This window comes from Trachinotus anak, unplaced genomic scaffold (genome assembly GCF_046630095.1).
Source record: "Trachinotus anak isolate AG129_WGS33_773 ecotype Australia unplaced genomic scaffold, CSIRO_AGI_Tana_v1 ptg000028l, whole genome shotgun sequence".
Lineage (NCBI taxonomy): Eukaryota > Metazoa > Chordata > Actinopteri > Carangiformes > Carangidae > Trachinotus > Trachinotus anak.
Genome location: NW_027273879.1, coordinates 21,310,496 through 21,332,336, shown reverse-complemented (window position 1 = coordinate 21,332,336; position 21,841 = coordinate 21,310,496). Strand labels below are relative to the sequence as shown.

At 42.8% G+C, this 21,841-nt stretch overlaps 1 protein-coding gene across 5 annotated transcripts in view; it reads right to left on the bottom strand.

Annotated features, from left to right (window-relative positions):
* Positions 1 to 21,481, bottom strand: part of dcc (DCC netrin 1 receptor) — a 273,002-nt gene extending 251,521 nt beyond the window's left edge. For all 5 annotated transcript variants that reach the window (XM_071465819.1, XM_071465820.1, XM_071465822.1 and 2 more), the window contains exon 1: positions 21,250 to 21,481. In XM_071465819.1, the coding sequence (XP_071321920.1) occupies positions 21,250 to 21,376 (127 nt within the window). In that variant the 5' untranslated portion in view covers positions 21,377 to 21,481. The remainder of the gene's footprint in view (positions 1 to 21,249) is intronic.
* Positions 21,482 to 21,841: the final 360 nt, after the last annotated feature.

Genomic DNA, 21,841 nt, shown 5'->3' with positions numbered 1-21,841 from the left:
TCCTCAGTCTTCTGCTCCCCTGGTGCGACTGCTGATAGCTGAATGTCAGCTGATTTCCCACATCAGGTCTCAACACTGTGAAATTCTTCTCTAGACCCTTGGCTTGAATGTTTATTAAGGAAACCAGGTGCAGCAGGCAGCCTTATGCAGCACTTTGCTGGTTGTTGATCATGCTGATGAAAAAGCTGACTTGACTGACATCAAGTCAAAACCATCAGTTTACACCATGATGGTACACTTCAGAGGGTTCGATGACTCTGAACACTTGTTACAATCAAACTCAACTGAACAGCAAGAAAGTTTTAGGATGAGAATATGAAAGTGTTCTCACATGAGGCTCAGTGCCACTTTCCTTCTACTTGAGACACACTGGTGACTTAAATCTGCACCTCACTCTCATTATGTGGAAAATCGAATCAGTAGCTGTTGAGAAATCTCACTCAAGAACAAAGAGTTGGATGGATAACTGACTAACCAACATTAACTGACTCACTGACAGATGACTGGCAGGTCCTTCTTAATAATTAATACTTGAAAGCAGAAATCAGCTCTGGCAGTATCTCTGTCACCTGCTGTGAATGTCTCTCAAACAGAGACATGAAAGCAGCTGCTGGGTAAAAGAGAGCCTGGACTGCAGCCAATCTGTTGTCAAGAGTGGGAGGACGATGCTTCAGATGCCAGGTCTGCACCCAAAGCCTTGTTAGATGGTCCAATCTGTTAGGAAGAAGACTACAGACTGAGAGATGACAGCATGTTGAAGCCAGAGCAAAGAGGGATGCTCATAGCGTCTTCTTCATGTAAATAATGAAAAGTTTTCTTTTTAATGTTTAAATTCTTCTAATATTCTTGTGCAATAGTGAAACTTTCAGAAGTTTGATTGCTTGGATGGCCTGGCAGCCAATTCCTAATATTTGAATAAGACAGTGCAACAACTGAAATCTTTGTGCTGTTTAGTTTTTAATGTGATTTGACTGGCAAACATTTCCGCATCTTACCTGAGGGGAGCGAAAAAAAAGTTAATAAATGTGATTTGAAGTCTGGGTGGAAAATTAAATGACTTGTTAAGATGAAGGTAGTTTGTTGAATGTGAACAAGGGCTGCAGTGGGAGGCCTGCAGTGTGCCATAGGAGATGAAATTAAAAACAATCCAGATGCTTGAGATGTCTGATTCAGGCACAGAATTGAAGGTGGAGGAGGAGAGATGCTGCCAGCTGCTGTCAGACAACAATTAAATACACAACTACATCCAGATGAAAGGAACCAGACTAACATCTTAGAGGCCTGCTTGATTCCCCCAGGTTACAACACCAGAAACAGAGCAAACACCAGCTACAGTCCTACAGTCTAAAAAAACAAGTATATGTTTAAAGTCAATGCCTGAGTTCTTACAAAGAACCAGGAAGGATCTTCATGTTTGGGATGTAGAACAGGCTAACATGCTATATCATGCTATGTAGCACTAAGCACAGTACAAGTGTTAATTACAGCTGAGGATGATGCAGGTATTTGGTCATATACTAAGGTACTGGACAAAATGAAATTTGACCTTTTGAGAAGTCAGAGGATCTGACAAGCGGCTAAATGAGACTACAGAGGTTGTCAAGGACGTTAAACATCATCAGTCTGGACAACGAAAACGATCTCCTCACCTTTACAGCCTCGTTGTGTTAATTTTCACACTCTTACAAACTGTAACTTTGCAAGAATAAAGGCTTTTGTAGAAGATCTCAGAGCTGAATCGAACTACAAGTGGAAGTTTAGTGGTGGTCGACGCTGAAGTCATGTGACTGCAATGTAGTTCATTGCCTAACACTAACTTTTACTTGTAGATGTGATTGTATTTCAGAAATCATAAATTGGTGTTGATTAGTGAAGATGATCCTGCTGAGGAAAATGTGCAAGTATTAAACTTTTTTTCAGCCGTGGATAAACATTGTGGGCTTTTTGTCGAGGGAACCAGGGTGATGCCATCTTGCTTGACAAAAATCCACCATCCCTGCAGCATCCTGTGGTTGTTGAGATATTTCAGATTCACACTCCTGAAGCCCTGTGGCTACAATGTGTGATGACTGATGTTTAAAGATCCTCCACAGAACATTTCAGAAGCTCTTTAATGTGAAACTTATGAATCATATGTATTTATGTTTTCTCTGACGCTGTATTTTTGACATATGTTTAGTGTATACTGCTGGTTTTATTAGTCCTGATTTTAATTATGTAGTGTTGATAATAAAACCTTTTTAATGTTCTGTTCTCTGAAGAAGCAGCGTTTTTACTTTCTTATTCACCTTTTCTGTTCCTTTTTTCATTATCAAGAATAATGATTCACTCTCAAGTTTACTTTGTTGTCTTCTTTGAATGAAAACCTGATGAATAGAACCTGTAGGTGATTTCTCACAGTGGAGTTCAACTATACCAGATGACAAAGGTTGTATTTCCTGTCCTGATGTAAAACATGTTTTTAAGATGCAGAAGTCAGAATAATAATTTCAGCAGTGATATTAATTAATCATTCTGTGATGTCAGCAGCATGTCGTCCTCCTGCAGCCATGATGTCGCTTCCTGCTGCCGATGCAACTTGACGTGGCTGCTGGCAAATTAACATCATGACCAAACGCTACATTCAGAAAACCTACTGATGTGGCTAAAGGCGCCACACTGCTGTGACCGCATGTGCGTGACTGTAGCTGGTTAAGCCGATGTGACATTTCTCTGAAGTTTGTGTTCTGTTGAAACAAACTGAGATGTGAAAGTTTTCCAGGTCAGTGGAGATGTTCCAGTTTTAAGCGCAGCGGCCGGTTTTCTGAAGGTTACGACCTCTATGACACATCCTGGGTCATGATGAATACCGACAGGGCTGAGCTGACTGACAGCGATTTCATCGAAGCCGTACTTCTAACCTTTATCTCTCTGGGGAAGGACGACAGAGGAGACAAACCACTGGGCTCAGAGCTTCAGTAGAGGACCATGCCACAGTTTTTATCCCGCTTAACCACATCATCTGTCATTTAAAATACAATTTATCCTGCTTGGCAAAGCATGAAGCAGAAGCGGACCAAAATCTAGAAGCAGAAACTTTGGTATATATAATATATTCAGGAGGAAAAGTGAGTGTGTGAGCTGTGGGATGCTTATCGACCACTCAAAGGGCTTTACAACAGATGCCACATTCACGCATTCATACAGTACTTCTACCACACACACACACACACACTCATACACTGATGGAACATCAGAGGCAATTTGGGGTTCAGTATCTTGCCCAAGCACACTTCATAGAGGACCCTAACCCTAACCACAGACCTTCTGATTAGTGAACAACCTGCTCCACCTCCTCCTGCCCCAATTTATTGTCTTGTGACTGGTGAACAGAACTGAAATGATTCAAAATTGAACCATTTCAGTTCTGTAAGTAAACGTCCTAAAAAGTTGGGGTAAAAAAAAGGTAAGATGAACTATTTCATTAGTCTTAACTGATTTTTCATACTTACGGGTTTAATACTCCTCATTGTTGTAGACACGATCATTGCATTGTGAGTATTTTGTATGCACAATGCAATGATCGAAAACTGAGACAAATTTGTCATTTGACTGAGATGAAACTTGCACACACAAGAAAACAACATCACAGTCACCCTGTTGTATGCTCACTATAACAATATTTGGGACTTGACAATTTAAATTAACAACAATCAATATCTCATAATCATAATCCACTCACCATCATGTTTCCAACAAAACCAAATTTGTTGCTGCAGTTTAGTTGTAGAGAAACTTAATGTCTAGGAGACGGGGTTGCCAGGTTATACCTCTACTTACAGGTTGCCCTACTGTAAAAGGACCAGTAACTTCCTGGAGTCTAGCTGGTTGTCCGGCAACTACTCCCAGCCAAGAGTTAGTCCTGCACAAGAAACTGGGCTTTCTTACAAATTAAACTAACAAGGTTTAATTAGTGTTTGCTTTTGAGCTGCTGGTAAATGGGTTGCTAGCTGTGTTCCCCTGATTCCAGACTTTATGCTAAGTGAACGGACTGCTGTAGCTGTAGCTTCATATTCATTGTAAAATCTGTTGAAATGTTGCTGTAATGGGGGGAGGTTGCTGGGGCCATATGGAGCCTGACAGGAAATAGTCGCTGCACAGAGCAGAATAATTCCCCCTACAAGGTTTTTAAGGTTTTAAAATCCCTTCAATATATATTTTAATATACAGTTAATCTAAAGCTTTGTTTTTAAAACTAAATGACTCCTCATCCTCACACTGATGCTGGAGTCACTCAGTGCCTATGGTAACAATGCAGTCCTGTATAACTGACCCTTTAGAGTTTCAGTGACACGAACACGTCCAATCAACAACATGTGTTCTCCATTGGAACTGCAGAAGAAGAACTTGACCCAGTGAGGCCAGCAGCAATGAGGGGTGGTGGGGGGTGGGGTTCCAGGATGTGGGTGTTTGCATAAATAATCGCCGTCAGGTGAAAAACTTCTCTCTTCCTGTTTAGTGGTAGAACTCCACCTTCAGAGAAGAAATCATCAAAACAAGGACTTTATGTCATGGAGATACAAGGTTTTCATCTGACAACAGGTTTGTGTGTAAGTCTGCATTTTTAGTGTGTGTCTGAGTGTGTGTGTGTGTGTGTGTGTGTGAGCACGTGTGCTGCATGCGGGATGCATCACTTATCTTTATAAGTGGCTATAAATCCAGCTGGCTGTGCTGCAGCACTGGGCGGTATGCTGCTGCTGCTGACGTGGGGAGGGTGGGAGGTGGAGGGTGGGGGTGTTCAGAGCGATCGGGGTTCACTGGTTTCTGGATTCCTCCTTGCTCTCCAGCTTGCATGACGCCACGCCTTGCTATATGAATATTTATGAGAGGAAACGACTGCAGTTGAGGCGATTCATCTCATCTGGCGAGAGCTGCAGCTCTGCACAGAAAGTGATCCTCCATGTGTCTGGATTCCAGCTAAACATGGCCGACTCTGTCATCTCCAGACCTCAGCAGCTCAATCATCCTGTTTGTTTACAGTGGGACAGGACTCCAGGAAAATGAATATTAGAGATGCAAATTTAAGCAATTTCCTTGATCAGTAATCGGCCATGTTGACAAAGAATCATCGGTTAATTGTTCACAATCTTTGAAATGCAGTCTTCCTTTCCCATTTTTCATCACATGGTTTTTTAATGAGAGTGTAATGTCATGATTGACAGCTTTGACTGACTTGAGATTGGATCAGTTGGGTGTATGGTCAGGACCTTGTTACCGTGGCTCCACTGCCTGACCGCTTACAGCACAGATTCTGCCTCTAGATGATGTCACCAGCGCCAGATGGCAGTGCTCGTATCCGGGAGATTTTGACTTCATTTCATACAGTGGGAGGTGGTGCAGACGCATTGTCCATCTTTAAATACAGTCATTTGGTCTGACACTATTAAACGACTAACCAGACAAAATCCACAGTCTTAAACATAACGAACAATGATGCACAACTTTCAGGCTTCATTGGAGAACATCTACAAATGTCTAAAATTAAAACAAAGTCTGAATAACCTGTAACGTTTCCCCAGCCTCCCCACAGCAGACTCCAGTTTGTCTTAGGTTTTATATAAGAACATTACCTATAAGATGGAAGTGACTTGGGCAGTGTTCATTGTAGCTAACGTCAGTACAGCTGCAGGACACACCTGCTCAGGTGTACTGTCACGCCGACTTTATCAGACCAGGAAATCACTGCCACTGATAAAATGCCTCTATTCTGTAATCAGAGGGTTGAGTTGGGTTGATTATCTTCAAAGCATGTTTAATTAGAGTCCTGCTTGTCCTGAAAGTTAGCTCTGCATAAAGACAGTAGTTTGACATTAGCATGAGCCTCAGGTGGCTACAGTAGCTAAACAGGACAGCTGCAAACCTGCTGCAGTGATTTACGCCCATTCAGCCAAATTAGTGAGGTGCAGGGTGATGACGAATTCTCCTGTTCACCCATAGGTGTTGGATGGGCTTGAGATCGGTTAAGTTCTTCAACACCAAGCCTGGAAAACCATTTCTTCATAGAGCTGGCTTTGTGCTTGAGGGCATTGTTAGGTTGAAACAGAAAAGCAACAAACACAAAGTGCTGACACAAAGTTTGAAGCACACGGTTGTCTCACCATTGATTTCTCTTCATTGGTGCTAAAGGGCCGAGCCCAAACCATGAAACACTGCCCAGACCCAAAGCACTCATCACTATGTGGACAGCATCTTTCCCTTTGTCCCAGTTCCGTGTTGGAAAATGTCAATACTGTACTTGCCTCTGCAGTGTTATGATACCACTGTGGTGTTTCATTCATTGTTTCATTTATTTATTTCCCCCAGCCACTGTGCACCACTGATATTCAACCGGCAGTAGCACGAGAGCCAAGACTTTGATCCATCCTGCCTACACCAGCAACTGGGTCTGAGTCTGTTTGATTACAGGTCTGGCTCAGGGTACAGGTCTGACGTTAATGCATTTGTTATGTGTTGGAAAAACTGGCACCACACAGGATACCTGTAGCCTGAGTTTTGCACTGCTGCAAACGACTTCAGTTCACCACAGGGCAGTCAGATCAGCTACATTTCTGAAAGATGTTTCAATGGAGCAGAATTTTTCTCTTGGCATTCTGGATCATTCCAATAAGGACATTTATGCAACTGATATTCAACCGGCAGTAGCACGAGAGCCAAGACTTTGATCCATCCTGCCTACACCAGCAACTGGGTCTGAGTCTGTTTGATTACAGGTCTGGCTCAGGGTACAGGTCTGACGTTAATGCATTTGTTATGTGTTGGAAAAACTGGCACCACACAGGATACCTGTAGCCTGAGTTTTGCACTGCTGCAAACGACTTCAGTTCACCACAGGGCAGTCAGATCAGCTACATTTCTGAAAGATGTTTCAATGGAGCAGAATTTTTCTCTTGGCATTCTGGATCATTCCAATAAGGACATTTATGCCACTGATATTCAACCGGCAGTAGCACGAGAGCCAAGACTTTGATCCATCCTGCCTACACCAGCAACTGGGTCTGAGTCTGTTTGATTACAGGTCTGGCTCAGGGTACAGGTCTGACGTTAATGCATTTGTTATGTGTTGGAAAAACTGGCACCACACAGGATACCTGTAGCCTGAGTTTTGCACTGCTGCAAACGACTTCAGTTCACCACAGGGCAGTCAGATCAGCTACATTTCTGAAAGATGTTTCAATGGAGCAGAATTTTTCTCTTGGCATTCTGGATCATTCCAATAAGGACATTTATGCCACTGTTTTTGTTTTTACTGAGGTTCTCATGTGGGCAAAAGAAGTAGATCAAAGTACTGCCTCAAACTAGCATCTAACTGATAATATTCAACACGTAGCACAATGTGGAGCCACAGCAAAGGGTCTGAATTCTTCAGTAAATGAGAGATTTCAGGTTTAATTTGAAAAATTTCTAAAACTGTGTTTTCACTTCATCAATTTTGTTTATTGAGTTTCGATTGATTAAAATCTCTCAACTCTCAACTCTCTCACATCTCTCTCAACTCTGCATGTATTTGTCCCAAACATGAAAAAAAAACCTTCACTATTTTTGGGAGTTGAAAATAAAGTGTTATTGCTCTTTTTGTCCTGCCAACACACCTAAACCATAAGATATTTAATTTATAACAATATAACAATGGGAAACCAATGAGTGCTGCCAAGAACAATCACTGGCATTCACACTGGTGTTTTCAGGTCATTTTCATGAAGATCTCCATCCACTAAACAACAGAGAATGTGCATAATCTCTACTTGGTTAAGTCAGCCTGTTTCACACAACTACGACAGAGGCAGGTATTTTCAGATTTACCCACTGGAGACATTCAAACATGGCATAGTTTTGAGTGAAGAAAAAACACCAGCTTAGTGTGGACTTAGTGTGGCTCCAAGCTGACGTGACAGTCCCTGAGAAGTCCACTATGTAGTTCACAATACAAACTGTTATTTTTCCTTAGGCATGAGAACTGCACACCTCTGCATAAAACCCTTTTCCATTTGTTCTCCACTTTTTTAACCAGCTCCAAATTCATCAGCACACGAAAAAAAACCAAAAAAACAACACAGCCAAAAAAAAGGAATGGAAAGGGATAGAAAGCCTGTAAAAGCCTGCAGTGGTTATAAAGATGATTTAAAGGTGAGGGAGATGTAGTGCTCCTCAGGCAGGTAATGTAGGTTCCCAACATGAATAATGCATGATTGTCAGAGAAGAGCAGCTGATGTTAAATATAGACAGCTGAGAGCACAAGACGTAAATGAAACACTAATGTTCAGACCCCGGGCAAATTGTCTCTGTAAATTACCCACAGGCCTTTTTTTCTTTGTTTTTGTTTTGTTGTTGTTGTTTTTTCATCCAATCACCTGAATAATGCAGAGACAGGAAAACATCCACATACTTCATTAAAACCCACACCAAGGCTAAAAATATGACGAGTCCAATGTGGAACATGACTGAAAAACACATTAATCACACTTATCATTCATTTAGCATCAAAGCTGCTCACGTGGACCACGGCTTCTCTGTCACGTCAGAGGTTCCTCTGTTGGAGCTGGACTCCTGTTTTTGGAAACATCTCATTCTGGACTGAAGCTTCCAGGATCTGACTCAGGAACAGTCTGAGTTCTGATATTGTAATTGGTCTGCATTTATATGGCACTGTTCTGGTCTTACTGACCACTCAAAGCCATTCACTGCTTTTCTACCCCTCGCCAATGATCCATCCATTGGGATTCATATTGAGACAGATGTTGTCAACAAACAAGCTAAACCCACTGTAGGATGTATCTCAGTACCAACACAGTGGAGCACTGAGCAGCCAAAGAGCCAGACAGTCTGCTGGATGTACACACAGGCTGCTGCTTGCTAATGACTTCACCATATCAACTTTAAGTATGCAGTACATACATGTACACACATACTTACATGTAGACACACCGACAGATGGCAAATTAAAGGAAGAATCAACATGAAGTGTCTGAGTGAGGTGTGGGATCATCACATGCTCCTTGACATTGATTTTCAACTCTCTGGACCAGGGTGTGAATTACAGGGAGCCAGGAGGATCTTGGTTCCCCTTAACAAGACACAGGCTCCCCAGAAAACTTTTGGGGGGTCTTTTTTATATCTTCATAAACATGGATCATGCGTAAAAAATTAAGCTATGCTAATGTATCATTCATATATGACGCCAATATCACTTTAATGAAGACAATGTTACACAAGTGGCGTGGCTCCTTTAAGAATAGTTCTGTGCATAGGGTGTGAGTGTGTAGTTCTACGTGACAGTGAAGCTGGCAGCCCGAGCAGAGTTAGCAGTAGCTGTAAGCAGGAGGGCAATCTGTGCACAGTTTTAGCTGCTTGTCAGAAAATAAATACTGCTCTCCCCAGGACCAAAGCCGGGCTCTGGACTCTACTGGAGAATGAACACCATTCTTCCTAAAGATCCCCACGTTGCCTAAATCTCCCATAGGTGTTCAACTAGGCCGAGATCTGGTGATTGTGAAGGCTGTGAGTCACGTCATCTCGTTATCATCAAACCATCTGGTGACCCATCTTTCCCTGTGGATGGTGGCACTGTCGTCCTGTTTGTCACACGTCTGTATACACACACTTATGGCAGCTCTAAGCTGGATACTGACTCCTGTAATGGCAGGTTAATGTACAGGGGCAGTCTATGCATGTAGCCACTGTGGGTTATACTCCTGCTCAAAAATATAACCCCAGTTTGGGGTATGGCGCCTACACACGTCACCATCACAATCACAAGAAAATTATCAGAAGAACGACTGATAGTGAAAATCTGCAGCCTCAATATGTTTTATTCTAAGTATTTGTTTCTTGTGCTGCTGGAAACCCTGTGCACAGTGTTTATCAGTCCATCACAAAGTAAATCAAAGAAGATAAACACAATCACTGCAGCCACAGCTACAACTACCACAGCCCCACATTTCAGATTGTTCTCTGAGGGCAACCTGCACAACATAAAACACCTTCTGCCCTGAGGCTCTTGACTCAGATTCAGGAAATATGAAACTAACTGCTGTTGGTCCACATTCTCTTATTTCTGATCTAAATGTGTGAGTGAACAAACCCCAGAGAGAGTGAATACACACTTGGGTCTGCTATCAGAACAAAAGTGTCTGTACTCACCTTCAAAAACCCACAACTGGTCCAAACTCCCACTGAAATAAGAACCTGAACGATGAGAGTGAACAACACGTGTAAATAATAAATCTACCTACAGGCTGCAGCAGTTTGAGCTGGTTTGAGGAGAAGAGGAGAATTTTGTTGTGTTGATATATATTTTTAGTATTTTCAAAATGTTTTAGCATCTGAACCCAAATAAGATACTGGAGATTCACTTCAGAAACGTGCACCTTATCAATGAATTGGCCCATTGAACGTGGTATATTATCCTATTCTCCGTTAGTAGGCGGGCTGAAGCACAAGAGATTCCTTATATATTTGTCCTTTATCATTCCTACTCAGCTGCTTCAGATCGACCGCAGACTGATAAACGAAGCTTTTCTGAACTAACACGCAGGAACCTTCCTCATGTTCCTGTTTGAATTTTTTTCTCATATCTGTAAATGACTGTCTGTCCCCTGCAGAAGTGAAGAATCCAACATTAAACTGAGCTGAGCAGCAGCTAACACGTTGTTTTCCTTATCCCCTGCTCCTGGCTGTGATTACACCCAGAGAGTCCTTTTCATTTGGCTGGGCGATCAATCTCCCCGGCCTCCATGACCACATTTCATCTGTTACAGGAACACACTGTGGGTTCCACAGCTGCAGCTTAGCACGCTGTATGAAGGCCCCAAGTCCAAGGCAAGACCAACAACTTCCAAGACAAGTACAACTCCATAGGTTTTGAAACCCAGGGGGCTTCAAAAGCCCCCAGCTCATGAGGTTTTGGTCATTTGATTAATTGCTGTGTCAATATTCAGTTTTAAGATATTCTTTTACTCACACAGCGTATTATCTGTAAATAAAGGTGTGTTTAATTAACCACAATCTCACATAAATAAAGTATAACGCCTCCTTAACAGCACCAGCTGTTTGGGCTTAATTGGAACTTGACTGGGAAACATGAGGGAGTCAAATTATGACTTGATAACTGATTAAATATGCAGGTATTTTCTCCTTCATACATCATTAATAGATAGATAGATGGGTGAATGGATGGTGGTGTAAATTAACATCTCCTTGGTGTTAAAAGCCTGCTGTGTCTCTAATGGATTGTCTCTGACTTTATTATTCAGCTCTGCTTATTAATGACAAGGTTTTACTGCTCTGAGCTTTTAGCTTTAATGTGATTCTTGATTAAATTTAGTTCCTCTTTCTTGCATTGTTTGTTGATTTTCTGCAGCGTTTGGAGTTTCGCTGTCGCTGTTGGCTGAAGACCTTGAAGAAGGTTGAAGACTCTTAATCAAACACGGGCTGAAATAACATCTGTCTTATCAATTAATGCATCTTGTTCTAGCAGGAGAGGCACAAAGCGGACACACTTATGAATCAATCCAGTGAGAGCGTGGTGTTACTGTGCTGGGTCTGAATCTTCTGTTACCCATCTTCCCCCCTGTTCTCATCCGTCTGTCCCCTGAGCGCTGTTTCAGGACACACACCAAAGTGTCCACACCAGGTGAAGTGAAGCAGGTTGGATCTTATGATCAGAAAACATGAGCTGAAGATCAATAATTAACCTTTGTCATAAGATCACAAGAACTATATGTCTCTATGTGTTACTGGTTCATGCTACACACAATCAATACAATATGTTCCTTACTATTTGTGAAGTTATTTCATTGTCACAGGAAAACAAACTCTTCAGAAAAGAAATTCTGAATGTAAGAAAAGAGATTTTGTGAAGCAGTTGAGATCTTGTTGCATGGTGCAGCACGCCTGTTCACACAGTTTTCATCTGTTCACACTCTCCTCACTCTCTTTCCTTTCATTCCTACCGTCATCTTTTTGCAGAGCTGAGAAACAACCATCCATCACTTCCTGCACTGGAACATAACTGATCACGCTGACTGATTCTGCTGGTGGACTGGTTGAAGGAAGGTGCTTCTGTGCTGCTGAACCTGATCAGTATTCAGCCTCATAATTGATATCCTGATCTCAGCAGAAAGATTGGGAATTATTTCCAGCAGCAGTCATCGCTGTGCAATCATCAGACTCTTCATCAGCCAATCAATAACTTATCACTAATACAAGGACAGAGTCTCTGCTGTTGTAGACCTATTGATCGGCAGGGGGCTTTCATTTATTTCATTTAAAGCAGAGATGGATCAATAATACAAAGAACTGTGCCTGACAGGCGTGAGCCTGGTGGTTTAAACACAAGAGATGAGATGTGTCGTCTCATCAGCCTCGACTACCAGTGGTGCAGGCAACATAGATAACGAATTACAAGTGTTACTGACCTTGTTGTCTTTGCTAGCAGCTGTTTTCCTTGGTCGTAGTATTTTCTGCAACTAATGAGCTGAACACAACTGAGAGTAGACGATCTGCTTCCTGTTTACACCGGCTAATGCGTGCTCAGTGTACATGGATGTATGTGTGCGTTATCAGGTGTGATAGTGTGGATGCTGATCATTTCTGATCCTGTTTTACAAAGTGTTCAGCCCGAGCCATGCCACACAGCAATGATAGCACATATATCACATCCATCCAGGGTTAGCTAATTATTATTATTATTTTTATTTTTTTTATCACAGTGGTGCCGACCTATAAACAAGTTCAGGTATCGAAGGAAAAAAAAGGCATCAGAACATTTATACATCAAACCCCAGGAAGGTGCATGTGTGTGACATCTCTGTCTGAAATGTCACGAGGTGACAAAAGTAAACATGTGACAAGACCAGATGAGCTGAGCCTGACTGGACAAGGTAAGACGTGGTAGGGAAAAAAAACACGACATACCAGTGTGAGATGTGATATGTGGAGATGACATGAGGAAAGGTGAGATAGAACAGAGATTAATTCTACTAGACTGGACAAGATGAGGCATGAAAATAAAATAAGAAGTGATGAAAGGAAATTAAACAAAAATGAGATGACAAAGGACAAGATGAGATCAGATAAAATGTATAAGATTAGAAATAATGAGATGAGACTGGACAAGAGAAGAGAGGATGAGATGAGACATGGCAAAAAGCAGTAAGGCAAAAAAAGATTAAATCAGATGCAATAAGATTAGATGAGAAGATGTTACAATGAGAAGTAAAATAAGACCAAATGATGTTAAATGAGGCTAAATATCAGATTAGACAAAACATGACGTGATAAGATGTGAAATAAGACAATAAGTAATAAAGCAAGACGGAGCAAGACAAAATGAAATTACAAGAAATGAGATGAAAAGACGAATTAAAACGAGGGAATGCATTTCCTGAAGAAAAGTGTGCATGAGAACTGGAGGCTGCAGCTGCTGCTGTGACGTTTAGTGGCGTTCGGTGCAGTTACTTCTTATTACAGCTCCTGAACATGAGGAAATATCTCAAACATATGATATACTGTATAACTATGGCAGGGGCCATCATGACTGTCCATCACACACATAGCTGTGAGAAACAAAAGGTGGTGTCCAGTGACTTCTGTTGACAGAGGAGAGCTGTCACACCTGTCAGCTGTGAGCTCTTAGTGGAAGTGGAGCCCTGACTCTCCTGATTATGAGACTGCAGCTCTAACCACTGAGCCATCCCAACTCCTAGAAGAAGCCGTTTCAAGTTCAAATTTTGTTAAGAGAGGTGTAATTGCCCATAAACTAAAGTCATGTGAAAGCATAAAGTTGTGTCCAGTCAACCAGCCTCCATTATCTGATATTTACCCTTAGTGAGGAACTTCAAAGCCACTGGGGCTTTGGAGGACACTGCAGTGCAACCACAGAGCTGATAGAAAACACAGTGTTTGGTTGTTAAGATTAAAGGCGAATCTGCAAGTTCAATAGTGGAAAAGTTAAAGAAAAACTAAGAGGAAGTGTGTCAGTGTTTCTCTTCAAACCCACAGCTTCAACACTTAATCAGGCTGCACTGCTCTGAAGTCGTGCCTTGTTCGACTGTATGGACCAGTGCTTAATGTCACTGCTTGGGGACTGAGGGCCCCTGTGCACATACTGAAGCCTGACTTATATATTTTTTTCTGATTTAAAGGAGATATTTTGGGGCGGCTGTGGCTCAGGATGTAGAGCAGGTTGTTCAATTTCAATTCAATTCAATTCAATTTTATTTGTATAGCGCCAAATCATAATATACATTATCTCAAGGCACTTTACAGGGTAAGGTCAAGACCTTACTTTGTTACAGAGAAAAACCCAACAGTTCCCACAAAGAGCAAGCGCTTGGCGTTCACTAATCAGAAGATTGGTGGTTCAATCCCTGGCTCCTCCAGTCCACGTGTTGAAATGTCCTTGGGCAAGGAACTGAACCCAAATTCCCTCTGATGGCTGTTCCATCACAGGGGCTACGTCCTCCTTTATTTACAGTCTATGGTCTGCACCAGTGCTGAAGCTGCCTCTGCTGTTCCAGCAACTTTCGCCAGCATATACAGACAAGTCTGAACTTAATGACATGTAAACATGGTGCGATGGCTAAAGCCAAGATCACCAGAACTCAGACAGAACTAGTGCAAATGTCAACGTTACCAACGTTAATCCTCAGACAGGAAACAGTAACGTTGAGGTGAAGCAGCATATGAGCTGCTCTCTTTGTGAAGTATTTGTTCTGTGCTACACATTCTAGCAGCTGATGTTCTCAGCTGGCGTCTCTCATACAGCTGCCTTTAAAAGAAAGTATGAGGCAGGTTCAGCAAAGACTGTGATGTCACATGAACCCGGATCCAACACACACAACAGGATTAAACTAATAATACACACCTCACCGATGTGATGCTCAGTTCAGAGCTTGTCCCTGTTTGATTTTTTTTAACATAGCTGTTATCAAGTGGAAAGAGATGAAGAAACAAAGACTCGTGACACTGATGCTGCTGAAAGAGAGGAGAACGCGACAAACCACAGCAATGTGTCACTCAGAGAATTCCTTCAGGTGGAGGGCAGCAATGAAATGCAATGAATGAATGGCTGAGGGAATGACTGAATGAACAGAGCTGAATCTCATGACACAGGTTTTATTCAGACTGAGGCGTTGGCAGGAGAATGTACACACACAGAAACACACAACACACTTCTGAGCTATAGACAGTGAAAACAAATCCTCCTCTGGATAAAGATAAAGGTTCAAAGACAAATCTGCTTAGTCCTAATACTAACACAACTCTGATTCATACAGCATTGTTCAGATGACCACACCCCCGACACACACACACACACGCATGCACGCACGCACACATACACACACATGCTGAGAGGCTGACGACAGAGAATAAAACTCCACTGTTGGCTGATAATCCTCAGATTCACACAGAGTAACAGAGGACGGATGAGAGAATGTACAAAGAGGACAGAAGCACTCAGAGACAAAAACAACAGATAAGCGAGAGGATTGTGAACGTCCTCATAAACACTTTTTTATCAGAGCTAGTGGCACCAGGGAGCAGATACTTGGAGCTGCTCAAGAAGACAATCAATACAGTAAGACTGAAATAACTGATCACAGTCAATACTGGGACATGTCACTGCTCTGCTGTCAGCAGATAGAAACCTTCCTTCAACATCCATCCATGCATTATCTACACTGCTTATTTGAACCGGGGCTGCAGCCAATCCCAGCTGACCTGACATACAGAGACAAACAGCCATTCACACTCACATTCACACCTACAGGCAAATTTAGAGTCACCAATGAACCTAACGTGCATGTCTTTGGACTGTGGGAGGAAGCCGGAGAACCTTGAGGGAACCCACGCAGACACGGGGAGAACATGCAAACTCCACAGGCTAACCACTGCACCACCGCGCCGTCCCCTTCCTTCAACAGTGGTCTAAAAACCTCCAAATAACGTTGTGAGCATTTGTGTTGTTGCTGATGAATCTCTCAGGCTGTGTAACATCACCAGCCTCACTGATGGGAGCGAGCAATCAGCTGGCACACCTGCTGTTTCTCTGCTGCTCCTGGTGATGGTTCTGATATTAATATGTTCAATATTAACATTAATATCTCCACTACTGTTGCTCAGATTGACATGAATTATGTTGCAAATACTAATGATCCTCAATATTCAGGTATCATAGTTTGTATATTTCATGTGTTGTTCTCAGACTCCAAAGAAGTCAAATGAGAGGACAGAGAGGTTGCTGGTTCTGTTAAATGTGAGGGCGATGCTGCAGGAGAACTCTGCTCTGTCAGGCTCACCGGCCTCAAGTCGAAGTTAATGATGAATCATGGAGGTTAAGGTTCGTTGGGAATAATCTAATAACATCAACAAAAACAAAGATGATGTATTCACCTCTGTTCCAGTTCCTCCAACACTCCATCCATCTTCATTTGGACAGACAGTGAAACACCCTGGTGGCAGGAGGAGGAACTACAGCCAGTTTCTGTGGCTGAACATCTCTCAGCTGACTGAAGACACTTTCCTCCTCACCATTCATTTCTCTGACTAAGACCGTGAGACGTGCACGGATCCCGGCTCCTCCCTGTTGTGCAGATTTCAATCTGATTTAATTCTGACCTGCAGAATCATGAGGCTCTTCAATCCTCTGCAATCCTGCTCCTCTATAACTGCAGGTGAAGTAATACCAGCAGCAGAGAGAGTTGCTGATTGGCTGCAGTGAGTGCAACTTTTTCAGAAGGTAACAGGAAAACGTTATTGAACTCTCCGCAAGTAATAAGTTCAAAAATTGTCCGTTTTTTCATGCTTCAAAGACAAATTTGAAAGAAACTGATGAAATTTTCCACCTCCTTCACCTATTGAAACATTCGGTAGTTAACTGTACAGTAGCCACAATCACTTAAAGTGCAGGTACTCCAGCTTCTAAAGTGCCTGTAGGTACAATTTGCTAATGGATGGATGGTGGTGGTGGTGTGGCACAGGAAACCAAGGGAAGAATATCAACAAATTCTGGATCCAAATGTCATGAAGAAAGTGAGTTCTGTAACAGGACACGAGTGAGGAGATTTATCAAAAATGTTTCCTTTTATAATGAATTTCATTTGACACAAATGAGTCACTTATATAAGATGCAGAATTTTGAATTGGATCCAGTGGGATGGCTTTTCTTCAGATGCATCTACTGTGCTTCAGTCTGCATGAGCTACCACAAAAATAAAGAAAATAAAAATCTGGAGCGCAGATGTCTTCACACCGAGAAACTTGTTTTGCATATCTTGTGACACGTTCTGTCAGATTTTTTTTTTATCTTTGACAGTGAGAAACAGAGGGATGGACATCTGAAAGTGGATGTGAGCTTGTTTTCAGTCATTCAGTTGTTTAGTGTTCACTGAATATTTTAACATCTTGGAGTTGGTTCAACCATCACTGAGACACACAGAGCCACGTAACACGTAAGCAAAATATTATGTGTGTGTGTTTTTCTGTTCTGAGAGTTTAATGCAGAGGATTCGTGGCTGCAAACTGTTTATCTTATTGTTGATGCTATTAGTCAGGTTTATGACTGGTTCAGCTGCTGTTTCTGGAGTAAAATGTTGTTATAGATGAACTCAGATCTGTGGTGTGTGCAAGTGTCAACCCGCCGTGACGTCACCCACTGGTTTGAGAGCTGTCGGTCTGAAGCCTCCAGTTTGCAACTTGTGTGTTGCCATCTTGGTTTTTTGAAACCAGTAGAAACCATATTTGGAGGAGGGGGTGGAGCTGAGGAGGAGGGAAGGGTGGACCTGACCTGCTCTGTATTCTATTCCAATTGTGAAGTAGGGTCTGTCTATCACACAGTAGCCCCACCCGAATGTATCCCCTGCTTTATCATCTATTTTCCTCTAAATGGAGCATAATTTAAAAAAATCAACATCATGTTGTATTGAAGAAGAAATTAGTGATTGAAGTACAGACATTTTCCCATAGACTTCAATACAATCTGACTTCTTTTTACAACCAGTGCAGTCACCCCCTGATTGTCATTAGATAGAATGCAGCTTTAAGGCTCTTCAGCACTGACTTCACATTTCAGAGCCAGAGTCTGCATCCATTTCTATACAGTCTATGTGTGTGCACTCTCCTTGGTGCTTCAATGATGTTGCTGTTATTACCGGTTGGCAGTTGACTGTGTGGACTGCTGCCTCTCGTGGCCTCTTGTCTGTCCACAGTAAACGAGTAGTAAAGGCCAGTAACAGTGTGTGTGCTGATCCTGGTCCTGACACTGCAGCAGCACCTGTGACTGACACAGCTCTTTCCCATCATCTGGAGACTGTCCTGTATTTATGAACAATATCACTGATTATATTTTCCAGTGGCTGGGGCCCAACAAACAAACCCCTGCCCCCCCCTCCAGCAGTGGGCCTGTCTCAAATAGAGCAACACAGCTAAGAAGCTACAGTAGCTTCCTCCATCTTGGAGCCTTTAGCTCTCCCCTCCCTCAAAGGTCAGCACTGTCAAGACATTTTCATTTATATTTACTCGTTTTGCAGACACTTTTATCTGTGACTCACAAGTGAAGGACGACACTGAAGCTTCAGAACAGCAGGAGACCCTGAAGGAAGTGGTTAGTATTGAATCAGTTTAATAAGACAAAGTGCATGGAGATCAGGCACTCTTCAACAGATTGTTGAAGAGACAGCTTTGTATTACTCAACGGTGTGACATTCTGTGTCAAAGTTCACCAAAGTTCAACTGAACACAAAAGATTAATGTGGATTTACTCAGGATCTGTTGTTTTAATGGTGATGTGAGGAGGCCCTCAGACGGGGGGTGGGGCGGTGGGGGCGGCTAAACCAGCAGCCTGCAGGTTTTCATTCCTCTCAAAGACTCTGCCCACTGATTAACTCTCCTCCAGGTTGTGTGGAGGAAGCCATCGGTGGATCTTGGGCAGAGCATTAAACAGCCGAGCTGCTGAAGAATTATCAGCCACACACACAAAGTCAGTGTGCTCAGCTGATCCAGCAGCTACTGTGCACGTGTGTGTGTGCTCTCCTACCACCAATTAGCTTAATTAAAGTGTTTGGACATAATTTATTGACGGCAGGAGACTCACAGAGAGGGAGAGTCTGTCCAGCAGCTTTAAGGTCTGTGTGCTCAACAACCAAGATCATGAAGCAAAACCTCAAACGATGAGTCTGAAACAACACTTTCAGATATTTAAAGTGGACTGAACCAACAATTAGTTTCAACATCAACTCAGAGGAGCTGGTTCATCGGTGTAGGAGCTGTTAGATTTATAGACCCGGTCACAGTGTTTAAGGGAAACAAGCATGCAAGACGGAAGGAGTCAATCAGAAAGATACCAGACCTCGAACACACCAAATATAACAACTGAGACCCTCCTGTAAAAACCAGCCCATAGTTCATCTGAGCGTTACAAGCCATAGTTACGGTCTATTGTTAGGCCACCTTTAGTGGACCTTTAGTGGCATGTTCATTATTGTAACCATGACGATGAAGGTCCTCTAACATTAGAGAAGTACTTATTTTAACCTAAAGCACAATCTTTTCTAAACCTAACAAAGAAACCAAACCATTACTGTTCTATAAGCTTAACTGCATGTTTATTATTGTAACCATGACGATGAAGGTGCAATGCACCTGCTGCCATGACAAATGATGTGTGTGGTTGTTCAGGTTGGAGGAGTTGGTGCAAAAACCTCTTAAATCCCAGCACAAAACAGTAAAACCACTGAATCCACTCCAACCTGGTCAAATAATGGTTCAAGGTAATTATACAAAACCAAAGGATGATTCTGACCTTCCTGTGCAGCGTACAACATTATCCACTGATTAGCACTAACATTCAGTGTAAGCCTGTTAGTGGTCATTGTACAGTGTAGAGGCCTATGCATAATAGAGTTTAACATTATGGTCCTTTCTATCTGTTATTTTATGCAGTTTATTGTTGTATTTTGTTCTAACATTTCTCTTTGTTTTTGTGTATTTATGTGATTTGGCTGCGGTAACACTTTCACCTTCTATCTATTCAAAACCAGCAGCTGAAATCTGTCAAGTCCCAGTAAACCATTCATTTTAAGAGACACTGAAGCAACATTAATCCAGTAAGAGACACCACAGTCTGCTCAAACCATCAGTCTCCCACAAGATCAAAGCAGGTGGAACCTGGTAAAACCCCATCAAACCTGGTGAAACCAGTCAGACCCGGCACACCTCATCAGTCTGGAGGCAACTTAAGGTAGCAAGAAATCCTGAAAGATTTGCTGATACCTGCCAAAAACACAATGTCAAACAAATGATCAGACCCAGTGACACCTGCTGAAACCTGGTCACAAGAACACAGTCAAATCCAGCAGCCTAGAGCGCACCGGTCCCAGAAAACCCATCATTCTGGGAGAAACTCTAAAATAGTAACTATATTATGAGAGATTCACCAAAACCTCCCCAAGCAGCACCTTATTATGCTCACAGATATATACTGAATCCAGCTAAATGTGCTCAAATACACAGCAGGCTAAACTTGAACAGTACCATTCAAACAAATGATCCTGGGTGAAACTGAAGGTGAAGCAGTAAAATTCAACCTGCACTAACACACAATCAGACAGCTGAAGTCCAGTCAAATCCATTTAAACCCAGTAAAACCAACATGATCAGACCAGCAGAGATCAGCTGAAACACAATAAATCCCCATGAAACACACAAAAACCAAATCAAACCCAGTAAGACCTGGAACAAGCCAGTCAGACCCTCAGCCTAAACCTGACCGGCTCCAGTGAATCTAAAGGTAAAACATCAGCAGAAGAAAATTCACTAAAACCAGCTCTGACCAGCAGCCTGGCAGATCAAACCTGCTGAAGCCCAGTGAAATCCATTGAAACCAGTCGAACCCAGTAGTCTGAACCATGACCACACACAAAAGCCCCTGCAAAACCCAGCTGAACCCGGTCAGACCCAAATCCTCCCGGGTTAGAGCCGGGGTTTAACCTGCGGCCAGGAGGGAGAGTCAACAAATGTGTCAATTCTCGTTTGGTCTGCGGCAACCAGAGCAACCAGCAACGACACACACACACACACACACACACACACACACACACACACACACACACACACACACACAGAGGCAAAACCCGCACACACACACACACACACACACACACACTGCGGGACGGAGGCAACAATCACGCATATATTTCTCTCTTTTCCACTCACTGTGCGCTGTGGTGTGAGCAGCCAGCAGCCAGCAGAGCAGCAGCAGGTAGAGTCCTCCGGTCCTCTTCCTCCTCAGCCACAGCACCTCCCAACCATCACCAATACATCCAACCAAAACCAGCTCCATGCTGCCCTGCTCCAGTCCCGATGAGCCCGAGGAACCACAGGGACAGACACCCGCAAATCCCGCTGCTGCTTGATCTGTTAAATTCTCCACAGAATCCAAGTGTCAATTAAAAAAAATAAAAATAAGAAGGAAAAAAAAGCCTGCGGTGTGATGAGTCGGGAGGAAGATGAGGTGAGGAGATTAGGGGTGAAACAAGCTCTCCTCTCCCCAAAAACAGCCCTGGTCCCCGGTGGGGCTTGGATCCCAAAGAGGAAAAAAAAAGAAAAGGAAAACCCAAAACAGACACAGGCGGTTAGTTCCCTCTTTTTACAGATGAGAAAGAAGTTCCAGGAACTACGAGGGCAGAGTCTCCATCACTCTTGCGCGGTGCAGCTGATTCCCATTCACACAGATACGGGGAGAGTTCCAATCCACGCTGCCTTCCCGGAGGTCTGCTCCGTTTGATGGAGAGGGCTGGAAGAGGAG